The 11,628-nt window shown below is 43.3% G+C and overlaps 1 protein-coding gene across 1 annotated transcript; it reads right to left on the bottom strand.

Annotated features, from left to right (window-relative positions):
• Nucleotides 1-7,949: 7,949 nt before the first annotated feature.
• Nucleotides 7,950-10,929, bottom strand: LOC129011605 (cTAGE family member 2-like). The gene has a single exon (XM_054446729.1). It carries the CDS (start codon nt 10,745-10,747, stop codon nt 8,393-8,395), a length of 2,355 nt encoding a protein of 784 aa, XP_054302704.1. The 5' UTR covers nt 10,748-10,929; the 3' UTR covers nt 7,950-8,392.
• Nucleotides 10,930-11,628: the final 699 nt, after the last annotated feature.

The raw sequence follows: 11,628 nt of genomic DNA, 5'->3' as shown, positions 1-11,628 counted from the left end.
GAGACTCCGTCTGCAATCCCAGCACCTTGGGAGGCCGAGGTGGGCAGATCACTCCAGGCCAGGAGCTGGAGACCAGCCGGGTCAACACAGAGAAACCCCATCTCCACCAAAAACGCAAAAACCAGTCAGGCGTGGCGGCGCGCGCCTGCAATCCCAGGCACTGGGCAGGCCGAGGCAGGAGAATCACAGGAGCCTGAGGCAGGGAGGTTGCAGTGAGCCGAGATCACGGCAGTACAGTCAAGCTTCGGCAACAGAGGGAGACCAAAAAAAGAAGTAGAGGGAGACCGAAGAAAGGGGAGGAGGGAGAGGAGAGGGAGAGGGGGAGGGGGAGGGGGAGGGCAAACTTCATATACTCTTAAGTATGGTTTTATTTCATTGTTTCTGAATAGTTCTGGAGATTTGGTTGAATTTATATCCAATAGAATTTCTATTTTTCTCCAGTAGAATACTTCTCTCATTTGATGATGAAATCCAGCAAACTAAATAAATGATAGTAACACCAGTATTTCTGGGTTCTTCCATGTCCATCTGTCTGTAAGAACACAATCCTCTGTTGACATTTATTGAGTCCTCACTCTCAGCTGAGCACTGCAAAGAGTTTATTAACAAAAAAAGAAGGCGGCTGGGTGCAGAGACCTGTAATCCCACCACTCTGGGAGGCCAAGGCGGGAGGATCGCTTCAGCCCAGGAGTTTGAGTCCAGCCTGGGCAACAGGGAAAAACCTTGTCTTTAAAAAAATTAGCCAAGCATTGTGGGGTGCACCTGTAGTCCCAGCTACTCAGGAGGCTGAAATGGGAGGATAACTTGAGCCCCAGAGGCAGAGATGAGGTAAGATTGAATCACTGCACTCCAGCCTGGGCAACAGAGCCTTGCCCTGTCTCAAATAAATAAATAAATAAATAAATAAAGGCATGTGGCTCTTGTTCTTCAAATGCTCCCATTTGTGATGTGTTAGGGTGGGACAGACTCCATCAGAATTCTTAATAATTTTCTCAGCCTCTGCTCTGGGTAAAGACCAAGCCCCTGAGAACGTAGGAAAGCATTGAAGGAAAGCTTGTCATCCAGATACTTCATAAGGAAACAGAAAACTTCAAGAAAGCTTCCCTCAGTCAGTACCACTGTTCATTTTCCTCCCCGAGTCATAGCCTGGATGGATGAGAACAAGATCATCACTGGACCCTCCGTGTGGACAGCACAGGAACTGAGACTAGAAATGAAGGAAGTGAGTCCTTTAGGTTGTTGGTCTCCAGGGAAGAGGGGCAGAGGCTTCAGCATCTTTACAGTCTCTGCTGTTTCCTAAAATAAACCTTTTTCAAGACAAAGAGCTATTTCATGCTCTGTTCCACTGTCTGTCCATTATTAAGGCAGTAGGTCTTTGGCTTCATCTTATTCAGGGAAATAAATGCTTATACTGATGGCTCAGAATGCAGTGGTCTAGAATGAAGAATGTGGCACTTTTACTAAAGGTAAAACTGCAGATGTGCCACCAGAAGATAGCTCTAAAACATTGTGGTCTTTTAAGCCAGGCATAGTGGCAGGCACCTGTGGTCCCAGCTACTTGAGAGGCTGAGGCTGGAGGATGGCTTGAGCCCAGGAGTTTGAGGCTCAGTGAGCTATGATCATGCCTGTGAATAGCCACTGCACTCCAGCACAGGCAACATAGCAAGACCCTGTTTCTAAATAAATAGTAAAAATTTTAATAATTGTGGTCTTCTTAGTTGGTTCTAGTGGCTGAGCCACCCTGTTTTCTCCCCCAGGTTACTGTAGTGGCCTCCTCACTAGAGGTCTGGCTCCGAATCTGGCCCCTCTGTGTGAATAAATGAATGTTTGATGTGTCTCTTAAGACTTCAACTCAATCTGTTGACTATAATAGGTATTTAGTGCAACCTAGTTAAGAAAAGCAAATATGGGCCAGGCGCGGTGGCTCATGCCGGAAATCCCAGCATTTTGGGAGCATTTTGATCACCTGAGGTCAGCAGTTTGAGACCAGCCTACCCAACATGGCGAAACCCAGACTCTACTAAAAATACAAAAATTAGCCGGGCATGGTGGTGAGCACCTACCCAGCTACTCAGGAGGCTGAGGCAGGAGAATTGCTTGAACCTGGGAGGCAGAGGTGACAGTGAGCCAAGATTGCACCACTGTACCCCAGCCTGGGTGACAAGAGCAAAACTCTGTTTCAAAAAAAAAAAAGAAGAAAAGAAAAGGAAAAAAGGAAAGCAAATATGATTCCAATCATTGCCAGACAGAAACATTTTATTTTATTTTGCATGTTTTTATTTTATTAATCAGCTTTCTCAGGTTGAAGGAAACATTTTCATGAATTTGTTTCCGTCCATCTAATGACCAGCTTTTTTTTTTTTTTGAGCCAGAGTTTCACTTTTGTCATCCAGGCTGGAGTGCAGTGGCGTGATCTCGGCTCACTACAACCTCCACCTGCTGAGTTCAAGCAATTCTCCTGCCTCGGCCTCCCAAGTAACTGGGATTACTGGCACCCGCCACCAAGCCTAGCTAATTTTTGTATTTTTAGTAGAGACGAGGTTTCACCATGTTGGCCAGGCTGGTCTTGGACTCCTGACATCGTGATTCACCCACCCTGACCTCCCAAAGTGCTGGCATTACAGGCTTGAGCCATCGCTCCCAGCCGACCACTAACTTTTGCTCAGCCTCTCCTGCATTCGGTTCTCTTCGCATCAGGCACCGGGCAGCCCCTGGTATGTAACTAACTTGGTAAGACATGATGTTCTTTGCCTCTGAGAAGCTTACAGAGTCATCAGGACAAGAGATCTGTGAAGAGATCATTACAGCGTGACTCTACAAAGAAAGTGTAATGGGAACACAGCAGAGGGAACAATTACCTGTTCCTTCTTGGGATGGGGGAGGAATAAAACCAGCTTTTCGGAGATAAACAGGATAGTCTCAACCTAAAGAGATGCACATTCCAGGCAGAGGAAGCAATGTGCACAAGCACAGGCCTGGCCAGGGAACAGTGAGCAGTAGGCAGGGGCGGGGATGAAGGGAGGCTGGGGCCGGCAGTGGAGGGTCTCATATGTAGGCTAAGGAAGTAATCATTTATCCTCTAGGAGCCAAAGGAGCGTTTTACATAGGCAGATTTAGTAACTCCAGCAGCAGGGTAGGTGATGGTTAGGAGTAGGGAGAGAGCAGAGACAAGGAAACCAATAGGAGGCTGTGGCCAAGGTCCAGGAGACGTTGAGAATCTGAGACAATGTCTTAAATCTTGTGAAGTGGGCCAAGCATGATGACTCACTTCTGTAATCCCAGCAGTTTGGGAGGCTGAGGTGGGAGGATCTCTTGATCCCAGGAGTTTTAGACTAACCTGGGCGTGGCCGGGCGCAGTGGCTCACACCTGTAATCCCAACACTTCGGGAGGCCGAGGCGGGTGGATCACGAGGTCAGGAGAGCAAGACCATCTTGGCTAACATGGTGAAACCCTGTCTCTACTAAAAAATACAAAAAATTAGCCGGGCATGGTGGCGGGCGCCTGTAGTCCCAGCTACTCGGGAGGCTGAGGCAGGAGAATGGCGTGAACCCGGGAGGCAGAGCTTGCAGTGAGCCAAGATCATGCCACTGCATTCCAGCCTGGGTGACAGAGTGAGACTCTGTCTCAAAAAAAAAAAAAAGACTAGCCTGGGCAACATGGTGAGACCCTGTCTCTACAACAACAAAAAATTAAACATTAAAAATTAGCCAGGGGTTGTGGACTGTGCCTATCATTCCAGCTACTGGGGAGGCTGAGGCAGGAGGACTGCTTGAGTCCAGGATGTCAAGGCTGCAGTGAGCTATGATTGTCCCACTGCACTCCAGTCTGGGCAACAGAGCAAAATCCTGTCTCAAAAAAAAAAAAAAAATCTTGTGAAATGAAGAGGAAATAACCAGGGCCTTATCAATTCACTGAAAGGAAGATTTATTTCTCTGTAGCTTTCAAGAACACTCTTCGTATTAATGAAGAATGTTTTTAAAAAGGGGGGAAAAAGCCCAATGTGGGGCTCCCACCTGTCATCCCCTGTAATCCCAGCATGTTGCAAGGCCAAGACGGGCAGATCACTTGAAGTCAGGAGTTCGAGACCAGCCTGGCGGATGTGGTGAAACCCTGTCTCTACTAAAAACATAAAATGGCTGTCAAAGGCTGAATCTTGAGCTTGATCTTAGTGCTCAAGATATCAGGAAAGGGAATAATTATTCTTAGATGCTGCGTCAGAGACTGCTTGTTATCTTTTAATATCTGTTCTGTTTTACTCTTGTAATGTAATGTTTTGTTTTTAGCTGACCACATCGCTATAGGGAATAATGATGGTATTTTTCAGCCTCATTTGCAGCTAGATATGCTATGTTGTTTCTTTCTTCTGGCCCACAGGATGTGAACAGAAGTGCTATGTGTAATTTCCAGGAAGTATCCTTAAAGGGTGGGATGTGTACCTTCTTCCTAGCTCCCATCTTCTTATGACCAAAATGAGAAGGTAATGCCTACAGCCTCAGCAGCCACTTGAACAACGGAGTGATCTACAGAATGGATGCTAGGCACAGCAAAGCAATGAAATAGAAGGTTTCTTGGTCCCTATCATCATGAAGCTGCCCTGCACTATTCACCATCAGACCTGTACATTAGAAGAAATAAGTTTCTGTCTCGCATAAACCATTTTTTCTTTTGCACGCAAACCTAATCCTAACCCTAAGTGACTTAATATGAAACTTGAAAAAGAAGCTAAAAGCTAAGCTTCATTTCAGCACTTTTTAGACTCAAATGATCTCAAAGCCCTTAGTGACTTAACCTTGAGGAACTTGAAACTCACTTATTTGTCCATTTGCTGCTGCTATAACAGAACACTACAGACTAGGATATTTACAGATAATTGCGGTTTATGTGGCTTATAATTCTGGAGGCTGGGATGTCCAAGATCAAGGGTCTGCATCTTGTGAGGGCCTTCTTGCTGCATCATAACATGGTGGAAGGCGGTACTTGGCAAGGAAGTACACGAGACAGAGAGGAAGGTGGTTGACCTCCCAAATTAATGAACCCACTCTTGTAAGAACAGCATTAATCCATTCATGAGGGCAGACCCCTTCATGACCTATTCGCCTCTTAAAGGTCTTACCTCTTAGTACTCTTACAATGGCAGTTAAATTTTTTTTTTCAATTTTTTTTCTTTTTCTTTTTTTTTATTATTATTATACTTTAAGTTTTAGGGTACATGTGCACAACATGCAGGTTTGTTACATATGTATACATGAGCCATGTTGGTGTGCTGCACCCATTAACTCCTCATTTAGCATTAGGTATATTTCCTAATGCTATCCCTCCCCTCTCCCCCCACCCCACAACAGTCCCCGGTGTGTGATGTTCCGCTTCCTGTGTCCATGTGTTCTCATTGTTCAATTCCCACCTACAAGTGAGAACATGTGGTGTTTGGTTTTTTGTCCTTGTGATAGTTTGCTGAGAATGATGGTTTCCAGTTTCATCCATGTCCTACAAAGGACATGAACTCATCATTTTTTATGGCTGCATAGTATTCCATGGTGTATATATGCCATATTTTCTTAATCCAGTCTATCGTTGTTGGACATTTAGGTTGGTTCCAAGTCTTTGCTATTGTGAATAGTGCCACTGTAAACATACGTGTGCATGTGTCTTTATAGCAGCATGATTTATAATCCTTTGGGCATATACCCAGTAATGGGATGGCTGGATCAAATGGTATTTCTAGTTCTAGATCCCTGAGGAATTGCCACACTGACTTCCACAAGGGTTGAACTAGTTTACAGTCCCACCAACAGTGTAAAAGTGTTCCTATTTCTCCACATCCTCTCCAGTACCTGTTGTTTCCTGACTTTTTAATGATCGAATGGCAGTTAAATTTCAACATGAGTTTTGCAGGGAACATTCAAACCATAGCACTCATTTGTTTATGTAGCTTGGAAACACTACCCCAATTTAGGAAAGGAAAAGGGAAATAATTAAGATTGCCGATATCACACAGCTTTTGGATTATTGTTGTTTCACTACAAGGTCCAGGAATCTGCCACCCTTGCTGGAGTGGCCTGGGCAAGTCCACAGGCAATTCAGAGGTGTCTCATTTCCTCCAGGGAAGCACTGTCCTCCACTCCCTTGAGCATGGTGGGTGCAAGTTAGCTTGGTCTGAAAGTGAATGTGCTGCTGTTGGCTGTTCTAACATGTCTGTCATAAGAAGCGAAAGAGTGAAATCTCATTACTGAGGATAGACAAATTACACTTCTGTAATAAACTCAAGAAGAAATAAATTTCCATCAAAGTTAATGATGTTATAGAAAATTTTTTAAAGTGAAGAACAAATTTCACGAATAAATTCTCAACTAGTTCAAAAGAACAGGAACACAATTTGAAATGCATGATTATTACCAAAACATCAGGAGTTCAGTCTAGGTCCTGCTGCTTACCCCAAAGAAAGCCAATCACTGAGACAATGATTGACTCAAAGATCACCCCAGAGTTCAAAGTGGCTGCTGAGGCTCTGGGCATTACTCCTTGCCAAGGAAGAAGGCTTTAATCAGGTGCTGCAGCTGAGAAGATGGAGATCAGTCTCAACTCTATCTCCCTGGACAACTAAAATTAAGGGTTTATATAGCAAAGGAGAAACGTAACAATGTGTAGGAAAAGGGGAACTCGAGAGGCCTAAGGAAGAAATCATAATGAATGAGGGGTCTGGCATCTCATTGTCTGCATGTGGTGATCTGGTGAGTTTCAGTTCTTGGATACTTTTTGAGAGGTCTGGGGTCCTTTCCTGAGGAAGGAACTCAGACAAAACAAATATAAGTTTCAGGCTTTAAGACCAGAGGGGTAAATTTCTATGTTCATCAGAAAGAACTGTCTTTGGGACTATTGGTTCCGTTTCAGTCCCCCCTTTTATCAGTTCCTCATTCGTGGGGAATCTGGTCGTTCATCTTTCTGGCTGCTCTTTCGTAATATCTAAGGGAGATATTACTCCTCAAATCACAGTGGGTATGCAGCCTGTAATGATATTATTCATAATATCTAAGGGAGATATTACTCCTAATATCACAGTGGGGGTACACCCTGTAATGATATTATTTGTAATCTCTAAGGGAGGTATTTCTCCAATATCACAGAGGTGTACATACTTTGAAAATATGATTTGTAATGTCTAAGGGAGACATTACTCCTAATATCTTCTTTTAGATATTACAAATAATATCACAGGGTGTATACCCACCGTGGTATTAAGAGTAATATCTTCTTTAAAATATTACTGAGGCTTTACATGGCCTTGTGGCTTCTGCTGTCTTGAACGGCCTTTGACATCCCCTAAGGGAGTTCACTCTAGAGCCCTTCATGAGAGGCCACGTGAAGACAGAGGCTCTGATACCATATTAACCATGTCTTTTTATGTATTCTGACACTTCGACGTCTAGGGCCTTGCTGACCTTGGCAGGCCTGTCCCTCCCAGGGTTAGCCAATTCCTAGAGACAGTAAACAACTTGCCCATGAGCGTGCTTTTCACAAACAAACTAACCAGTCGAGGGCTCATGCCCCCAGCTACCTACTTCATCAGCCTTCCACAGGACTCACACACTCTAGGCCACTATTCCTCTGCCCTAAGCGCCCCAGGGCCAGGTACCAGACAACTAGGGACAGCCCCTATACCCAGAGCCTTCTGAAATTACTCAAACTATAATAGCTAACCTTAATCCTGCTCACCTTGCCTCACTCATTCCTTCCCATGGAAACCACCATAAAGGCTCTTGCCCATGCTTTTCCATCACTCCTGCCTTCTCGCTGACCATACTGCCTCCCTATTTAGTCCTGCATGGCATAGTACTTTCCCTTCTCTTGGGATCTGTAACAAACTATCTTTTCAGTTGCAATTGACTCTTGATCTGTTGGTCTCTCCATACCTGAAGAATAATGCAACCTATATACATATATTTTTAAATCAACTAAAATTTATTTAATTAAGCATAAAGGTACTTTCACATTTGTCTACAACCACAGTAAATACAGTTCTTGGCATAATGCCATGGCCTTTAAAATGTAAAGCCTCCCCCCCTGCAAGATTACATCTATAAATCTCCCACTGTTGTTTATATAATAGTGGATTAGTTAACCAAACTAAAATAGTTATACTATCTAGAATAAAATAATATGAAAATAATTTACTCATAAGATTCATATTTAAATCATCCTTATTTACAAAATACTATCCTGAGAATTATAATTCCATTAAGTTTGAATATGAGCAAACGTGTAATCACTGAAGTAACAACAGTTACTTCACCTGAAAATGAGAATAGTCAAAATGACTTTTGAAGAGAGCAAAAATATTGTCAAGATTCTTGCCGTGTTCTGGATCTTCAGCAGCAGGCTCATTTGAAGGCAGACTCAACCCTGAAGGGAACTCACTCTACCTTCAGAATGTGCGGGTTGGGGGGGAAATCCAGGTCTTGGGGGAAGGTAGGGAGGAAAACCCCTCAGAGGATAGACATTTTTCATTGCAAATGGAGCACGTGGTGGACCTGGGACATCCCTTGGTGGAAAATAATCTGGAGATGCTCCAAACATGGTTCCTGGAGGAGGTGGAGCGAAACGAGGTCCTCTTCTCATGAACGGGCCCCTCATATCCACTGGAAACAATGGACTTCTGATTCGAGCAAGAGGTGGAGGAACAAAACCAGGACCGGTTCCTTCACTGTTGGCGGGGAGAGATGAATCAGGCACATTTAAATTACCAAGATTATCTTTGGTATCATTTCTACTGGATTCCATTTCTGAAGGCATTGACCCATCCATTTTATCCAAAGAAGGCATATTAAAACTTCTGAGTTCTGCTGGCCCAGCATGTCTAGCACAATTAGAATAAAATCTGTCTTGCCTTTGTGGAGGAAGAGCTGAATCAGGATATGATCGTCCTGGTGGAGGAAACATCATCCTACAGTCCTGTTCCCACGGAGGTGGCAGGGGCCCAGTGTCAGAAGGAGCCTTGTGAGGATCGGTAAACCTATCACAGCTTGATTCTCCTCTTTCCTTGGTAATCTGGTGGTCCCGAGGATTCCCTGGGCCTCTTGGGCCTCTTCCTCCTCCCGCTGGAAGCAGAGGTGAGAGTCTGAGTGGACCCTCCAACAAAGTTGGAGGATAGAGAAAAGCTCTCGTTTCAGATGAAGGCCGACCCAATGGTGAGGGACCATATGAGGAATGCTCTCTGCCAAATGCTGTATTTGGAACATCAAGTGCATAAGGATCTTTTTCTAAAAGTTTAATTTTAAACTCTGTTTCAGCTAATTTTTGTCTGTTGTGAGCATTTTCTTTCCTTAAATCACTGAGGTTTCTTTCAGCAGTCTGTGCTGCCAAACAATTATCGTGTGCTTTTTTCTCATGGGAAATAATCTTCCCTTGATAAAAATGAATAGTTCTCTCAAATTCTTCTTCAAGATCTTTGGCTCGCTCTCTGCAGGTTTCCAGCTCTTTAGTGGCATGGCTGATCATTTCGTCTACTTTAGAAAGTTTCTCTTTCTCTAGCCGGTTATTTTCCTCTACTATTAATTTCCTGTAGAGCTTCATTTCATTTTCTTGATATAATTCTGTCATTACCTTAAGTTTCTGTTGAAGCTTCTGATTCTCACATTCAAAATGTGTGTTTTCTAACTGCAAAGATGCTTGTTCCATCTGAAGATTTTTAATATGCTCTCTAAGCTCTTCCTTGGTTTTATCAACTTCAGATAACTGAATATAAATTTGGTTTCTTTCTCCTTCTAAGGTTGTTAAAGAAGCATTTAACTTAGCAGCATGAATCAGTTTCTTCAAAGTTCCTTTTGGAGGATTATCTAAGTAAGCACCATCTTCTGATTCACTGTTCATTTCTAATTCCAAGTTACCATCATCCGTTATGTCTCCTTCCAGCATAGCAGCCCGATCTTTGATCTTTAGCAAGCATTCAGTCAGAGTCTCGATGTGATTTTCTTTATCATTTAGAACTTGTTCTGCGTGTACTTTGGAGTCTTCAAATGTTATTTTCTGTTTATTAAGTTCACTCACTTGTTCTTTCCATACTGCAGCTTCTTGCAAAAGCCGTTCCTGGCTTTCCTGAAGTTGAGAATTTTCATTCAAAGCATCTTGTATTCCTATCTTCATTTGTTCTTCATTCATTTGAAATCTCTTCCAGGTCATTTTGGCTTCAGCTACTCGGGAATTGAGAGATTTTGACTCATCTTCTAGAGACTGTATCCTTTTGGAAATATCCGCCATCACCTTATCTTGTTCAGAATGTTTAGATTTCTCTTCTTTTAACTCCTTTTCTAGACAGAGTATTTCATGCTCCAGTTCAGAATTGGACCTGTTCAGCTTTTCACAGGTTGCCTCCAAACTTTGTGCTTCTGTTGCCTCCTTCTCAAAGCTGGCATCCTCTAAAGATGACTCTACTTCATAGCTTTCATACTCTTTTTGAACAAGGCTAAATTTTTCAAGTAGTCTACATTTTTCTTCAATTAGTCCAGAAAGCGCTACAGCAAGCGTTTTCTCTCTTCCCACATAAAGCCGACTCCTAACCGATCTAAAACTTCTCCACAAGAAAAAGGGAACAGCAACAAATCCCAGGACAGCTGCACATATCACCAATTCCCATGGAAATCCATAAGGATTCGAATCTGGTCTCCTGCCTTCAGGCAGTGCTGCCACAACCCTGCGTGGCTCCTCCAGGACCAGCCCCCAGTAAGGCTGAGGGGTAGCCCCGGGCTCCTCCATAGCTCCAAGGCTGCTCTGGCGGTGGCCGCAGTAACCCAGGCCTGTCGGGGCCACAGTTAGTGGGGAAGAACACTCAGCCTTCAGTTAGGAACAGAATCTGCACCTGGCAACCAGAGCGGACCACTGAGGAGCCGGCTGCGGGGGGAGCTGGGGGACGCGGGAACCCACAGGCCTCACAGGCCCATAGAAAAGGTACAGTAAAAATATAGTATAAAATATTTTTTTAAAAGATCTGCTTCTATAGAGACTTACCATAAATAAATGGAGCTTGCAAGATTGGAAACTGCTGTGGGTGAGTTAGTAAGTGGTGAGTGAATGTGAAGGCCTAGGGCATTACTATACACTACTGCAGACTTCACAAGCGCTGCATGCTTAAGCTACACTAATTAATTAAAATTGTTTTCTTCAATAATAAATTAACCTTAGCTTACTGTAACTTTTTAACTTTATAAATGTTTAACCTTTTTTCTTTTTTACTTTTTTGTAATAACACTTCACTTACAACACAAACATATTGTATAGCTCTACAAAAATGTCTTCTTTATATCCTTATTTTATAAGCTTTTTTTCTATTAAATTTTTCTTTTTTTTACATTTTAATAGTTTTTTGTTAAAAAACCAAGACATAGACACACACATTAGCCTCAGCCTACACAGGGTCAGGATCATCAATATCACTGTCTTCCATCTCCACAGCTTGTCCCACTGGAGGGTCTTCAGGGGCAATAACAGGAATGGAGCTGTCACCTCCTGCGACAACAATGCCCTCTTTTGGATACCTCGTGAAAGACCTGCCTGAGGCTGTTTTACGGTTAACTTCTAACCGTACACTCTAAAATAATGACAAAAATTATAGTACAGGTTGGTCCAATGATAGTGGG

This window comes from Pongo pygmaeus, chromosome 14 (assembly GCF_028885625.2).
Source record: "Pongo pygmaeus isolate AG05252 chromosome 14, NHGRI_mPonPyg2-v2.0_pri, whole genome shotgun sequence".
Lineage (NCBI taxonomy): Eukaryota > Metazoa > Chordata > Mammalia > Primates > Hominidae > Pongo > Pongo pygmaeus.
Note: the sequence above shows the minus strand (reverse complement) of the source record. Positions and strands in the feature narration are given on the sequence as shown.